The sequence below is a fragment of the Brachyhypopomus gauderio genome, chromosome 16 (assembly GCF_052324685.1).
Source record: "Brachyhypopomus gauderio isolate BG-103 chromosome 16, BGAUD_0.2, whole genome shotgun sequence".
Lineage (NCBI taxonomy): Eukaryota > Metazoa > Chordata > Actinopteri > Gymnotiformes > Hypopomidae > Brachyhypopomus > Brachyhypopomus gauderio.
In genome coordinates this window covers 4,296,204-4,312,073 of record NC_135226.1, presented here as the reverse complement: position 1 = coordinate 4,312,073, position 15,870 = coordinate 4,296,204, and the positions used below count along the sequence as shown (strand labels likewise).

The 15,870-nt window shown below is 38.9% G+C and overlaps 2 protein-coding genes across 5 annotated transcripts in view; one reads left to right on the top strand and one right to left on the bottom strand.

The window, feature by feature from the left end:
* Positions 1 to 5,207, top strand: part of mtus2b (microtubule associated tumor suppressor candidate 2b) — a 42,309-nt gene extending 37,102 nt beyond the window's left edge. For all 3 annotated transcript variants that reach the window (XM_076977240.1, XM_076977241.1, XM_076977242.1), the window contains 4 exons: positions 684 to 782; positions 1,157 to 1,276; positions 1,579 to 1,676; positions 1,925 to 5,207. In XM_076977240.1, coding sequence (XP_076833355.1) covers positions 684 to 782; positions 1,157 to 1,276; positions 1,579 to 1,676; positions 1,925 to 2,132 — 525 coding nt within the window. In that variant the 3' untranslated portion in view covers positions 2,133 to 5,207. The remainder of the gene's footprint in view (positions 1 to 683; positions 783 to 1,156; positions 1,277 to 1,578; positions 1,677 to 1,924) is intronic.
* LOC143478280 (GTPase IMAP family member 7-like) lies at positions 4,081 to 14,228 on the bottom strand. Of its 2 annotated transcripts, none has more exons than XM_076977243.1 (5): positions 14,081 to 14,228; positions 11,512 to 11,708; positions 7,620 to 7,848; positions 7,318 to 7,387; positions 4,081 to 7,214 (listed from the first exon to the last, which is right to left on the bottom strand). In XM_076977243.1, the coding sequence occupies exons 3-5, from the start codon at positions 7,827 to 7,829 to the stop codon at positions 6,406 to 6,408; spliced, it is 1,089 nt and encodes a 362-aa protein (XP_076833358.1). In that variant the 5' UTR covers positions 7,830 to 7,848; positions 11,512 to 11,708; positions 14,081 to 14,228; the 3' UTR covers positions 4,081 to 6,405. The 2 variants fall into 2 exon arrangements, with proteins under 2 accessions (XP_076833358.1, XP_076833359.1); XM_076977244.1 differs by having other exon boundaries at positions 7,620 to 7,793.
* Positions 14,229 to 15,870: the final 1,642 nt, after the last annotated feature.

Here is a 15,870-nt window from a genome sequence, read left to right as displayed (position 1 = left end):
ATAGTGTCATACACCACCACCTCCACCTTTACGTTATAGTGTCATACACCACCACCTTTAAGTTATAGGGTCATACACCACCACCTCCACCTTTACGTTATAGTGTCATACACCACCACCTCCACCTTTACGTTATAGTGTCATACACCACCACCTCCACCTTTACGTTATAGTGTCATACACCACCACCTCCACCTTTACGTTATAGTGTCATACACCTCCACCTTTACGTTATAGTGTCATACACCACCACCTCCACCTTTACGTTATAGTGTCATACACCACCACCTCCACCTTTACGTTATAGTGTCATACACCTCCACCTTTACGTTATAGTGTCATATGCCACCACCTCCACCTTTACGTTATAGTGTCATACACCTCCACCTTTACGTTATAGTGTCATATGCCACCACCTCCACCTTTACGTTATAGTGTCATACACCACCACCTCCACCTTTACGTTATAGTGTCATACACCTCCACCTTTACGTTATAGTGTCATACACCACCACCTCCACCTTTATGTTATAGTGTCATACACCACCACCTCCACCTTTACGTTATAGTGTCATACACCACCACCTCCACCTTTACGTTATAGTGTCATACACCACCACCTCCACCTTTCTCTTGTAGTAGCTGTAATGATGAGTCGGGTGTGTGTGTGTGTGTGTGTTAAGGATCAGGTGGACACACTCACATTTCAAAACCACAGTCTGAGAGACCGAGCGAAGCGCTTTGAAGAGGCCCTGCGCAGAAGCACTGATGAACAGATCGTGGTAATGCACCTGTGTGTGTGTGTGTATGTGAGCGTGTGTGTGTATGTGTGTGTGTGTGTGTGTGTGTGTGTGTGTGTGTGTGTGTGTGTGTGTGTGTATGTGTGTGTGTGTGTGTGTGTGTGTGTATGTGTGTGTGTGTGTATGTGTGTGTGTGTGTGAGTGTGTGTGTGTGTGTGTGTGTGTATGTGTGTGTGTGTGTGTGTGTGTGTGTGTGTATGTGTGTGTGTGTGTGTGGGTGTGTGTGTGTGTGTGTGTGTGTATGTGTGTGTGTGTGTGTGTGTGTGTGTGTGTGTGTGTGTGTGTGTGTGTGTGTGTGTGTGTGTGTATTGCACATAGATACTTATAGTGTGTGTATGTGATTCATATGACCACAGGATGCTTTGGCCCCATACCAACATATAGAGGAAGATCTGAAGAGTCTCAAAGAGGTTCTGGAGATGAAGAACCAGCAGATCCATGATCAGCAACTGAAGATATCTGAGCTGGAGAGACTGGTTAGTGTCAGTGGAGTCATGCTTAGGTTACAAAACAATGCCTGAATGGCTAAATAAATAGAATAGTAATTGTATGCAGGAAAAATTGTAATCAAACTGATTCACTGCTGACGATTAAACAAAAATGTCCCACAACCAGAACAGGAAGTGTTCACTATAACTGAATAACTGAAGATGAATCATTGACTGGTACTCTGGGCCCTGTACTGTCAGGGTTCATCCTCCTTCTGATCAGGTTTCAGAACTGTGCAAACATTTTAGGCAGGTGTGGAAAATATGTGTGTGTGTGTGTGTTGTTTTAGGCTCAGAGGAACGTCCTGTTGGAGGAGCGTGTTCAGGTTCTACAGCAACAGAATGAGGACTTGAAGGCCAGGGTGGACATGAATCTCGCGATGTCCAGGTCTCTGCACCTTCACACTGTCTCACTCACACAGCAGTACGTGCTAGGATCACGCCTCAGACCTTTTAAAACATAATCTCTCCTGATCTTAACAGAGCGCAGTACAGGTCTTAAAGGGTCACGTTAGGGTTGATCCAGTGACCTCTATCAGCAATCAAAACCATAATGTTAGCATCACAGATCATAGTACTGCATTCTGAGCCTTTAGCAGGAGCCTGTACGTTACGCTGCATCTCTGCGACCCCCAGGCAGCTGACGGAGGCGAACGCAAACCTGCAGGAGTACGTGGAGAAGGAGAGCAACGAGAAGAAGCGACTGAGCCGCACCAACGAGGAGCTTCTGTGGCGCCTGCAGACCGGCGAACTGAGTCCACACATGTCTCCCAACCAGTCGCCCCTGCACCGGCCCCTGGAGGACCCCGCCTCACCCACGCGCCTTCAACCCTGCCCTCCATAAGCCCGACCCACTCCACCTCATGTCCATCTTGAGCCCTGCCCACACAGGATCACTCCAGGGCAGCCATCCTGTTATCATCTTCTATAGTCAAGCAGAAAAGTGCTTTCTGTAGAGTTGTAGACTGTGTTTCACTAAGTATTTCACTTAGGTGCTGATTAGCATGTTGTGCAGACTGAGTGAGATTGAAGCAGCATGATTTCAGTACCTCAAGAGGAGTGTGGTTAAATTCAGACCCATAAGCCCTTTGTAAATCTTCTCATTCATGCGTAAATGGACAAATGATTCCCTTTCCATGTAATATGAGAACAGGGATATCAAAAACAATGTACAGAACACATTTCTGTTTGTTTGCAAACATTGATCCACAGGAGGTTAAAATGCAGTCCTACTCTGTAGTGTACAAATTCTATTATTGGCATGTTCTGCAAGTTTAATGGTGCAAATTTGTGCTGGCATTTTCCTGAGATAATGAAATGGATGAAGAGAAGAACCAGGCCATGCAACATTTGAACTGAAGAAGTGCTTCTTCTTCAGAGGAAACATACCCACCAGCAGTCTGTTCTGTAGACATCATCACATTAAACACAGCCAAGACCACATTAACATTAAACACAGCCATGAACACATTAACATTAAACACAGCCATGAACACATTAACATTAAACACAGCCAAGACCACATTAACATTAAACACAGCCATGAACACATTAACATTAAACACAGCCATGACCACATTAACATTAAACACAGCCATGAACACATTAACATTAAACACAGCCATGACCACATTAACATTAAACACAGCCATGAACACATTAACATTAAACACAGCCATGAACACATTAACATTAAACACAGCCATGACCACATTAACATTAAACACAGCCATGAACACATTAACATTAAACACAGCCATGACCACATTAACATTAAACACAGCCATGACCACATTAACATTAAACACAGCCATGAACACATTAACATTAAACACAGCCATGACCACATTAACATTAAACACAGCCATGAACACATTAACATTAAACACAGCCATGAACACATTAACATTAAACACAGCCATGACCACATTAACATTAAACACAGCCATGAACACATTAACATTAAACACAGCCATGAACACATTAACATTAAACACAGCCATGAACACATTACACATAGACATAGCCACATTAAACACAATTATCACATTAAACACAGTCATCACCACATTAAACCACGTCTTTCTCCTTCAAATGAGATAACATGCCCTTTGCAGTAGGCCGTGTTTCTGCAGTTGCAATACTCCAGCAGCTCCAGTGTGTCAGTCGAAGATTTTATTTATTGTGTTGTGAATGTGGTGTTGACACCTCACTGTCATATATATATATAATATAATATATATAGAATATATATATATATATATATTCATAGAGATATTAAAAAATAAAATTGTAAAGTACACAAAGTTTCCAGAGAAACAGAACATTTTGGGAACGGTCCTTCAACAGCTGTGCAAGTAAAGTGTGAAGCATTAGGAAGCCCTTTGCTTGCACAGCTGATGAAGGACCTCTGTCTGAAATGTAATTTCTCTGGAAACTTTGTGTATCTTACTAATGTTTAATATCTCCACGCATCTTACCTAAGTACACTGCAGTTACTTACCTCAAATATTCCTATATACATATATATATATATAGTATATATATAGTATATATATATATATATATATATATATATATATATATATATATATATATATATATATATATATATATATATGTAATGTTTACAGTGATACAAACTTCATGAAAGTATTGATCTGTGAAAACTGCCATTTCTTACTGTCACTGTTTCATTCCCTAAAAAATCGTGCTATCGTATGTCTTCCAGTTGTGATGATTTGGCTATTTGTATGTCTGTTTGATAGATGGTGCTGTTTTTGCTGCACATGTGCAGGAGAACAGCTTGAATGCTGCACCCCAGGGCTTTCAGACTGGAATACCTCACTTCTTTAAACAAATTTGCATTTGGTCCATATAGAAACAGTGTTTTTCTGTGTTTTCAGCATCTGTAACCTCGGAAATCATGACACCATAGGCAGCATTCACAGCATCCTCCATTAAGGCCTCTCTGTGTAGACAGCATCACTAGAAGGTCCCAGTTTTCTTCTTCATTGTTTTGTCTTTAACGCATGCAGCTCGGCTCATGAAGAGCTTGACCACAGGCTGCAGAGATGGATCCTAAACAAAGTGCACAGCACAGGGTCTCTACAAGCTAATCTGGGCACCACTACACACTGAATGGACTACAGTGTGTTGTTAGCCAGCAAGAGATGTTAAAGTGAATTTATAGCCATTTGACACTTGACAGTGAAAGGCTCGAGGAAATGAAAAATGGGTAATTGGTTTTAATCATAAAACTCACATATATAAATCTTACAAAGTGACTTACAAAGGACAGAATCAAGATGTGATTTTTAAATGTTTTATGTTAATCGTCTTATGTCATAGATTGACATGCCTTTTTGGAAATATTTATTCACAACATGTTTACTAATTTGCTTGTGATTGTAAAGAAATTACAGTTGTGATAGTTTGACACCATAACATGACTTGTTACAATCATTTACACAACTACAGAAGCCTGGCTGACTACCTCAGCTCTCTGGGTGCTGATCTCAGCATTTATGTGTCATTACATTCTATAGTCATTTCTGTTTCAGCAGTCTCAGGTTAAAAAGTTGTTTTTGACAGATCTGTGGAAGTAAGGATTTCAGGATTATTAATCTAGGACGTGTTGGAACTCTCTGCATTTTATTTTCATATATAAATATGACATTTCTGGCAATGAAGTGATGTAAAATATGTTAATTTTCCTGGTTCAAAATATTTAAACAGAGTAGACGGAACAGAAATATCAACACTATGTAAATGTAACCAGTGTACCATAGATTGATTTTAATGACTTACAAAAGTTGCTTTCAAAAATGCTGCAGTGAACACAGAACACCTGATAGTGAGTAAGTACTTCAGAAAGCTTTGCAAATGTTTGAGAAGGATATGCCATTTTGATGCAAAACTTTGAAATATATCATATTTAAAAATCATATATGTACACCACATTAGGCATTAAGAGTTCCAGGAGCACTTATGTTACGATTCCCGGGTGTTTACAAAGTACATGCGATGACAAATATTTAAACATTTCATATTTTTGGCTTTTCTTTTTTTTTTCCTACTGGTGTGTGTAGGAAATTGTCTGGGCAATGAACATAATTATGGAGTTTCTGTTTTGTGTTTTTTAGGTGCAGAGGTTTACATTGTTATCATTGTTTCAGTCATTGCATTCTAATTTATATTGTAAAAGTCATTTTATTGACATTGAACAAATTCAGAAAGCATGTCTTAAAGCTGTGGTTATAAATATTTTGTTGTATCATAATTTGGTAGTCCTAATTTGGTATTAGATCGGTTTGCATCTGTAATTGCATTAAGACACATCTTTATATGTTGCACTTTGAAATAAAGTATTAATGTGAAGGAGAACACTGGTCACGCGAGAGGACCGTCTAAAGACACCAACGCAACTATTTAAATACAATATTAATGTCAAGGAGACACCAGCGCAATACAGACACCACTGAAAATGAAAAAAGTGCTGATGAATAGGTATAAATAAAGCAACACAAAAGCCTAACACTATATCTGAGCTGATTCCTACAAACACAGTCCTAACAATGTATCTAAGATGATTCCCACAAACAACCTGTGATCTCTGCATTGTGCTCAATGATCTGAAATCTACAAATAATAACTCTGAGTTCTCGTGAATCTGACCAAACTCTCCAAATTCCCCAAGACTGTCATTTCTGACATATTCAGGCAATCTACACCTTTACTGTCAGAAATGAAGTACTGTCTTTCACCTGAAGGTGGCACCAGTATTCAAACCATGCAGAACAACCGCCAAAACCAGACAGGACTCTTGAAATGCCTTAAATTAAAATTTCTTTATGAGGTTTGCTCTGAGCTCTAGAACAGTAGCATTCTTATAATTTAATTGTAAATTAAATAATATTAATTTATTTAAGTGTTAAAAAACAGCAAGACTTCAAAAAGAAAAAAAAAAAACAAAACAAAAAAACCTGCCTCAACTTGACTTGAAAAACATTTTTGAACCATATTCTACTTGTTCTATGATATTCTATTTGTTTAAAGGACACCTAGAATGATTAATGAAGAAATTATAAACACTCATTATAAACACTTATAAACGCTCACCAGAACCATCGACATGCCTGTAATTCTTCCCTAAGTTTTCTGTTCTCAAATTGCTCATCTCTTAATGCAATTGCCATCTCTTTCAACTCTATGATTCTCTGGTTTGCTTCCTCTTCTGTTTTCAAAGACTTCATTTCCACCTTGTGCATCTCTTCTTTTATTTCTCCTATCTTCCTCTCCATCTTTTCTCTGATGTCATTCTCAACCTTCTGGGAAACCTCTTTCATGTCATTATAACCAAGACTCGTATGCAGCATTATATTAATCTTTTTAAATAACTCTGTGACTTGAGTGCGATTTTTCTTGATGTTGTCAAAAACATGATATCCACCTTTGTACATCTTCACGAGTTTATTAAGATCATTGCTGTGTTTGATAAATTTTTCTATAGGTGTTTCCCTAAGATAGTCTCCAAAAGTGAAAAGGACTACAGTAAACTTCTTAGCTGTTTCTCCAAATTTCTCTTGAATCCACTTCACTGCTTTCTTTTCCTCTTCTGTGTATCTCCCCAGTTTGAGCACCAACAGGAATGCATGAGGACGATGAAAAGTATCGGAGATACACTCATATGGATTACCTGATGTTAGCCACGTGTCATTGATCCCAGGAGTGTCAATCACAGTGACTCTCCTTCCTCCCAGGGATTTGGTTGATGAGGTACAACTGTAAGTCAGAGATTCAGGAGATGGCTCAACTCTGAAGAACTCTTCTCCCAGGATGGTGTTTCCTGAGGCACTCTTCCCCGCTCCAGTTTTACCCACCAGCATAAGTCGAAGGTCATACTCATACTGAGTTACCACTGGCACTTTAAAAACAGAAAACCAAGCATGATGCCAGAGAACAGTGGTTATCTTTAATTTGACAAATATGACTGAAAATACTGGGTTTGATATTTGACACATTTTTACCTTTCTCAAAATGAAAGAAAGCAAATGCTGAGATCACACCGAACACTCCCAGCATCAAAGCTAAGTTTTTCTACCAAAAACAGGTAAAACATGTTTTAGAAATGAAGTTTGCTGAAATCAAGCTGCACTATTTTAGATATGCACACTTCATATATATTCATGTTTACTGATGGTTTTTATTACATATCAATTTAGAATTAATCATACTAAACATGTTTATAATAAATGTATATAAAATATATTTTACAATTTTCTTCATTCAAGTTCTAATTCATTCAAATGTTTTTTCTTTGCGAACTCACCTGATTATTTATTTTATAAATTTTCTCCTCTAAAGCTCTCTGAAGTTTTTCATTCTTCTTATTTTCCTCCTCTAATAGTGTGATTCGTATTTCTTTTTGTTCCATCTCTTCTTTCATCATGTCATATTGTGTCCATTCTTCCTCGCTGGTGCTCATTATCATATCATTCATGGTCTGGGGTGGCACATGTTTATTTCTTTGGTTATTCATGTCATTTGGCGAGAGGGATCTGAACATTATAAACATTGAGGCAAATATGAATTTAAGAAACATTTATGAAAACACATTTCTACAGTTCTGGACCTTTTATTTAGGCAAATATTCATAAGCCATATAAATCTGTTATTGTGAACATAGCTTTTCCAAAGAAGTACCTTTATTTACAGAAATGGAGAGTAACATGTTCACATGAGCTACAAAAAACTATTGATTTGCCAGACAATACATAAATGAAATAGTGAAATGACAAATTGAAGTCTAAGTCTACAATGTAAAGACATTCTCACGTAAGTAGACTGGCTGAAAAATACTTAGGGTTAGGGTGAGATGTACAGTGCTGGCTAAAAGTATTGGCACCCCAGAAAATCTGTCAGATAATGCTCCATTTCTTCCAGGAAATGATTGCAATTACAAATGCTTTGATATTAAAATGTTCATTTAATTTGTCTTCAATGGAAAACCACAAAAAGACTTGTCAAAAAGCCAAATTGGATATAATTCTACACCAAACATAAAAAAGGGGGTGGACAAAAAGTATTATCACCCTTTGAAAAATCATGTGATGCTTCTCTAATTTGTGTAATTAACAGCACCTATTACTTACCTGTGGCACATAACAGGTGGTGGCAATAACTAAATCACACTTGTAGCCAGTTAAAATGGATTAAAGTTGACTCATCCTCTGTCCTACATCCTTGTGTGTACCACATTGAGCATGGTGAAAAGAAAGAAGACCAAAGAACTGTCTGAGGACTTGAGAAGCAAAATTGTGAGGAAGCATGGGCAACCTCAAGGCTACAAGTCCATCTCCAAAGACCTGAATATTCCTGTGTCTACCGTGCACAGTGTCATAAAGAAGTTTAAAGCCCATGGCACTGTGGCTAACCTCCCTAGATGTGCCAGAAAAGAAAAATTGGCAAGAGAATTCAACGAACGATTGTGCGGTGGATAAATGGTGGATAAAGAACTTGGACTAACATCCAAACAAGTTCAAGCTGCCCTGCAGTCCAAGGGTACAACAGTGTCAACCCATACTATCCGTTGGCATCTGAATGATACCCAGGAAGACCCCACTTCTGACCCAGAGACATAAAAAAGCCAGGCTGGAGTTTGCCAAAACTTACCCGAGAAAGCCAAAAATGTTTTGGAAGAATATTCTCTGGTCAGATGAGACAAAAGTAGAACTTTTTGGGAAAAGGCATCAATGAGGCCTTCAAAGAAAAGAACACAGTCCCTACAGTCAAACATGGTGGAGGTTCCCTGATGTTCTGGGGTTGCTTTGCTGCCTCTGGCACTGGACTGCTTGACCGTGTGCATGGCATTATGAAGTCTGAAGACTACCAACCTATTTTGCAGCATAATGTAGGGCCCAGTGTAAGAAAGCTGGGTCTCCCTCAGAGGTCATGGGTCTTCCTGCAGGACAATGACCCAAACCACACTTCAAAAAGCACTAGAAAATGGTTTGAGAGAAAGCACTGGAGACTTCTAAAGTGGCCAGCAATGAGTCCAGACCTGAATCTCACAGAACACCTGTGGAGAGATCTCAAAAGGGCAGTTTGGGGAAGGCACCCTTCAAATCTCAAAGACCTGGAGCAGTTTGCCAAAGAAGAATGGTCTAAAATTCCAGCAGAGCATTGTAAGAAACTCATTGATGGTTACCAGAAGCGGTTGTTCACAGTTATTTTAAAAGGTTTAAAGGTTGTGCTACCAAATATTAGGCTGAGGGTGCCAATACTTTTGTCCGGCCCATTTTTGGAGTTTTGTGTAAAATGATAATTCATTTGACTTTTTTTTCATTCTTTTTTGTGTTTTTTCATTGCAAGCAAAATAAATGAAGATATTAATACCAAAGCATTTGTGATTGCAATCATTTTCTGGAAGAAATTGAGTATTATCTGACAGAATTGCAGGGGTGCCAATACTTTTGGCCAGCACTGTATGTGTGCCAGACAGCGCCACCTAGGGTTAAACCGTCTATTTTAATTGACCTTTTCCTCAACCCAAATTTTTCATTTAGTCCTTTACACAATCTATGAACCTCTGCTATGATGAAGGTGAAAGTTAAATACATAATGCAGCAATGATGTAACACCTGATGTTTGCCAACCTTAATAAGGACCTTATATTGTAGAATTTACAATAACAGTTAGAAATCACAAACTTTGACAATAGCCAATTCATTTGCATATATTCAGGCTAAATAAATATGAGTACAGTGGGGAAAATAAGTATTTAGTCAGTCACCAATTGTGCAAGTTCTCCCACTTAAAAAGATGAGAGAGGCCTGTAATGGACATCATAGGTAGACCTCAACTATGAGAGACAAAATGTGAAAAAAAATTGAGAAAATCATTTTGTCTGACTTTTAAAGAATTTATTTGCAAATAATGGTGGAAAATAAGTATTTGGTCAATAACAAAAGTTCATCTCAATACTTTGTTGTATATCCTGTTGGCAATGTCAGAGGTCAAATGTTTTCTGTAAGTCTTCACAAGGTTGGCACACACTGTTGCTGGTATGTTGGCCCATTCCTCCATGCAGATCTCCTCTAGAGCAGTGATGTTTTAGTTCTTGAAAGTATGTGACTTTCAAGAACTGTGCTAAGAAGAAATAAATGTACCCTAAGTGTTGTGTGAGGAGTGAGATTTATCAAGGGCAAATCCATAAGAGTAGTCAGTCACACAGTCCAAGGTCGCAAAGCCAACATGGAGAGTCATTATAAACACACAGAACAACAAAAGGCAGGCTAAACTGAAAAAAAAACAGAAAAACAAAAACCAGAAAACCACAACACAATGGAACAGAACTAGGCTAAGAAATACCAGGGGAAAACAGACGGCTGTAGTGAACCAATGATCAGCAAAACAGAACACAAAATACAGCATTTAAATACAAGACCAAACTAGGGACCAAACAAGACACAGCTTGGAACAATAACGAGAGGTTGGACTTACAAAGGACAAGGGCATGGCACTATAACTGAACTATAAACAAACTATACTGAACTATTAACAAAAGCACATGCTACACCAAAACACGAGAGTAACACTCAGATAAGAGCATGACTGACAAGAGGTGAGGGGTCATTAATTCCAGTACTGCATCTTCTAAAACTGATGCAACAGTACATTGGTTGGACATGAATTAAATAATGGAGTTCTGACCCATTCAAGAAACTACTCCAGAAAGCAACTGAAATTTACCTCTTAAATTCTACGTCCATCTGATCCTTTCTCCAGACCCCATACCTGACATGAACGCATAGCACCTGGCCTACCCAGCTATGGGCCATATAAACAAATAAATAAAATCAACAGACCATCTAGCAAACATTTCCTGATAAGTAAACTGCCTACAACAGGATGTGTTGATATTTTAGTTTCTTGTTAGCTACAGAGCCCCGGACAAATGGAATACAGCAAACCCTATGTGCCAATATCAGCATTTGTACAGGATAGGAACATTTCAATCTGAACTGAAGGAGCAAAGACATGTACTAATGCTAACATTATCTAGCTACAGTGGTGTACAGTAACAAATTATTTAATAATTCTGTATTTATACAGTTCTGAAGACTACTTTCAACTCGACTGTAAGAATTTATGCATTACTTTTTAATGGAATTAAATTATATTATCAGTAGATAAACGCTCTAAAAATAATTGTAACTTACTGATCAGGCAGACAAGGATCCAAGTGCAGATAATAGCCGCTTTTATTGAAACAATGATCATAGAGCAATCAAACAGGTGGGTTACTCCGTTCAAGGTGTGTTGTGCAGGAGTGTTGTAATCGTGGTCAGGACAGTCCAGGGTCACGCCGGTGAGACAGAAGCCAGGAGGTACAGAGGGACTAGGCAGGGAACGAGATCTAGGAGGAGAGTAGATGTCGGTACACAGAAAGGCAGTAACACAGAAAGAACGCTTGGTACGTGGCATGGCAACAATACTTCGCAACCCGGAAGAGAGAGGAGGAAGCTTAAATAGTTGTGAAGGGGAGGGGCGATGAGTAGCAGGTGAACCGCATCTGCACGGGGATCATGTGTTATTCCTGACAATAATGTTATGTGTTTGATTTGTTACTGGGAACGGATGTTTCTCTTATATATTCCTACAGGGTCGGGTAGTAGCACGAAACATGTACCAGCATTATGTAATGAAGATAGAAGAACTGTAATTGAAGAACATGGATTACAGTTGGTTCTGATTGGCAAATTATCTATCGTGAAAGTGTTTTGTTTATTTGGCTGTTTGTTGTTGTTGTTTTTGTCCAATTTTGGGGTGCCAATTAGGTTATACAATCTTGTGTACAATATTTACCATGTAAATGTCTATATGTGTTTGTTTAACCCCAGTGTTTAACATTATGCGCAGTTTAGTTCTGTTTTGTTCTTTCACATTTTTATTGGCATGGAAACCATAATAAATATAAAATATTGCACAAACATTATGATATACATCATATGTATTGCATATTTTAGTACATAATTCTGGTACACTGTAACCAATTGCTGTAATTTTGACAGTAAGATCTTACATCAAACCTATGGAGCTTTTTCAGTGTCACCAGAACCTGAAACTATTATTTCTTGATTAAAAAAGCCTATGGAACTCAGCCTTTCATTTATCACACTTTTGAATGACACCTGCCAAATCACATTGTCTAAAGGGATAATGTACCTAACGCTCAAAATACAGCAATATGTTACTGGGGCAATTCCAGAAGTTGTGGGATTATCATATTTGATTTGATTTTTTTTTGTTACATAAATTGATGTAATTTTCAATGTAATTCGTAGTTATCCTGTTAGACCGTATTGAAATGTTAAGTAAAATTTGCGGAGAGACCTAATTTCCTGTCTGGGTAACGTGCGCAGTAGGGTGACCAGCCGTCCTTTTTTCCCGCACATGTCTTACTTTTGAGACATAAAAAAATGCCCGGGGGGAATTTCAAAATCGTGCTGTATTTTGTTCGACTGCCTCAATCATAATACATGTACAGTGATTAGAATTGCCACTCCGTTCCATTCCAGGTTTCTCTGTATCACAAATTAGTCACGTCCTTCTCCTCAGATCTACCTACTTTACTGTGTGTGTGTGTGTGTGTGTGTGTGTGTGTATGTGTGTGTGTGTGTGTAGAAGAAAGTGCGGGCCTGCCAGTCTACCCTCGAGTGTTTACAAGCGAAAGCAATGCGGCAATGCCGAAACGAAAGTGTACGTTTACGGAAGAGTTAAAGAAAACATTCCTGTGCTTTCGCCAGGGTTGTGATCTGTATGAGGCAGAGTGCTTGACGTGTAAGGCAGACACAGACACCATGTCATTTGTGTCATATCGTACACCAATACACCGATGACCCCCCCGCCAGCAGAAAAGGTGTCCTCCTCTTCAGAAACCCAAATCTGGTCACCCTAGTGCGCAGGAAATTGTGAGTGGAAACACTACACTACTACTACTAGCTAAACATGCACACACGGTAACTATTGTAAATATTGGAATTTGTGTACCTTTGTGGGAGAAACTATTTTCTGAAAATTATGTATATGAAATGTGTTTTTGTTGTTGTCAGTTTTCACAGCGTTCCATAACTTGGTGAACAAAATAAACTGGTTTTAAGAGGCGTGAATCTTGTTTCCAGAGTAGATACACCCATAAAATCGGTATTTACAGCTTTCCAGATATATAAAGTAGATTATATCGATATAATTATATATTATAATAGATAGATATAGATATAATTATATATATTATACCCAACATGTCACACCTGGCCCCACCCCCACTTGTTTTGTCGTGTCTCTTTCCCTCGTGTGTTTCCACGTATCAAGGGGACGGGTGTGACGCAAACGCAGGTTTTAATATAATGTATTAAATAAATCAGCCACCGAACAGAACAAATGAGGGAACATACCAAAGTATGTTCGTATGTTTCCTTTGTTTCCACGCCAAAGGAAACATATGAACGACAAAACAACTTTAACCTACTACGAAGGACATACACAACCACCATGAACAGCATTAATAAAGTACAACACAAACGGGACAGGAACTGAACGAACATAAGGTTTAACTACACCCTGGACACTTCACATGCGGACCTAGGAATACAAAATAACTTAACATGAACACTTATATCGGGAGACAGCGATGACGGGAAAAAAACGCGCAAACTGAAAGCAAACAACTAAGAACAAATAACTAAAGAATCCAGTACTAATGAATATGAAGAAGGGGAATACACATACCAGATAACGACTAAAACCAAATACGACAAGCAGTAACTCGAGCATGGAGTAGCGTAGAACAGAAATACGTGGGCTCCTTCTTATGCGGCCGACGAATGGAATACAGTAACGCTGCAGGCATTGGTGGGCGTGGGTAAAGCGCATGTGTCAATCATTTTTTACTGCAGCCAATCATCTTAACAGATCTGCCAAAAGAAGGCGGAAACTGCACGGAGAAGCTCTTTAAACAGAAGTATATGCCGCTCTTATACAAAAGTAGCTGAATAAAAACATTAGAAGAGCCATGACTTTAGACATTTTTAAATCAAAGTTTAAAATACTTCTCACTTGTTATTCTGGAACGGCACTTTAATGTTTTTTTTCCTTTATTGCACGTATTGCATCATTTGTACACATGGACGTAGTTTTGATTTCATAAGTGGGGGGGACACAACCTGGGGTGGCGAACTGTTGAGCGGGGGGGGGGGGGGGGGGAGCTCGGAGCTGCATGATTGTTTTTTTAACCGTTAAAAAGTGGGGGGGACATGACTTCGTCGCTACTTAAATATTTGGTTTTAACTGTAAAAACTGGGAGGGACCAAAACCGGCTTTTGAAAAAGTGGGGGGGACATGTCCCCCCCGTCCCCCCCCAAAACTACGTCCGTGTTTGTACATCATATATGTGGCGAGTGTAAATTGTTAGTGGAGGGGAGGTGTAAATGGACACAAATTAAGTATTATATCGCGATCGATCGCCAAGTATAAGCGCCTCCGCCGACCAGAGCGTTGAGGAGCGATTTCGATTGGAGGATCGTGCTCTATTTTTTATTATTAATTTTTCTGCTGATGCTGGTCCAGCGTGTCGCGTGCCAGTGATTATGCCTCGGCGTGCCAACGGTGGCCCGGGTGCCATAGGTTGCCGACCCCTGCTGTAGAGCCTTTGAATATTAAAACCATTGTAGAAATTAGGCTCAGATGTGACCAGCAATGGAGCGCAAGTAAAAGAAGGACGCGATCACACAGTCTCATTGAACATGTAGGAGTTAATGAATAAAGTGCACCAACGCAAAACCCGTAATATAATCCAAATAAAGTTTGAAGACCAGTATTGTTTTGATTGTTTCAGGCTACTGTTAAGTACATGATTGGTACTATGTTCCATCAGTAATATTAGTGTAAAATCTGTACACAGTAACTTACACAGATTCACAGAAACTAGATTGACTTCTGTGTTGTCACTTTCACACGTTCTGTGTGAATTTTCAATGAGTAAAGTGAGATTAACAATGTTTTGGCTTCAATCTTAACTTTTAACATATCATGCAATGAACTGTAGTAATATGGTCAGTGTTCTCAAGTCTCACGCATTGAGCGTGTGACACACGCATTTGACCGTCTTCACACGCCACATTTCCGATTTCACACGCCGAAAAAAAAAATTTAAATCTAGTTTATTTACCTCTGATCCATATCTATGTCGCCCTCCACTGGCGATCGATCGCGATGAACTTGAGAGCCCTGAATATGGTCCATATTTGTTTTTCAGAACACAGACCTTCTCATTTTACTCATGTATTCTCTTGTATAAAAAAAAGTTCATATTTAGAAATTAATGTTTTCATGTTCAACTGCACTTGCAACCCAGTATGTATTATAACAGATTTGTGTATTTTCACAGATTTTGTTTAGAGATTCTCATCCAGTGCAGCTACAAAGCTGCCAGTGTACTTGTGTTGCAGGTGCAGCTTTGTGCAGCCATGTGGCTGCACTTCTGTACCAGACTGCACATTATTCTCAGATGAGAATCACTG

Coding starts and splice junctions, on each gene's coding strand:
- LOC143478280 (XM_076977243.1), bottom strand. CDS start 7,829: ATGAATAACCAAAGAAATAAACATGTGCCACCCCAGACCATGAATGAT. Junction 7,388..7,619: donor TTTATAAAATAAATAATCAG/GTGAGTTCGCAA, acceptor TGTTTTTGGTAG/AAAAACTTAGCTTTGATGCT. Junction 7,215..7,317: donor TTTCTTTCATTTTGAGAAAG/GTAAAAATGTGT, acceptor CTGTTTTTAAAG/TGCCAGTGGTAACTCAGTAT.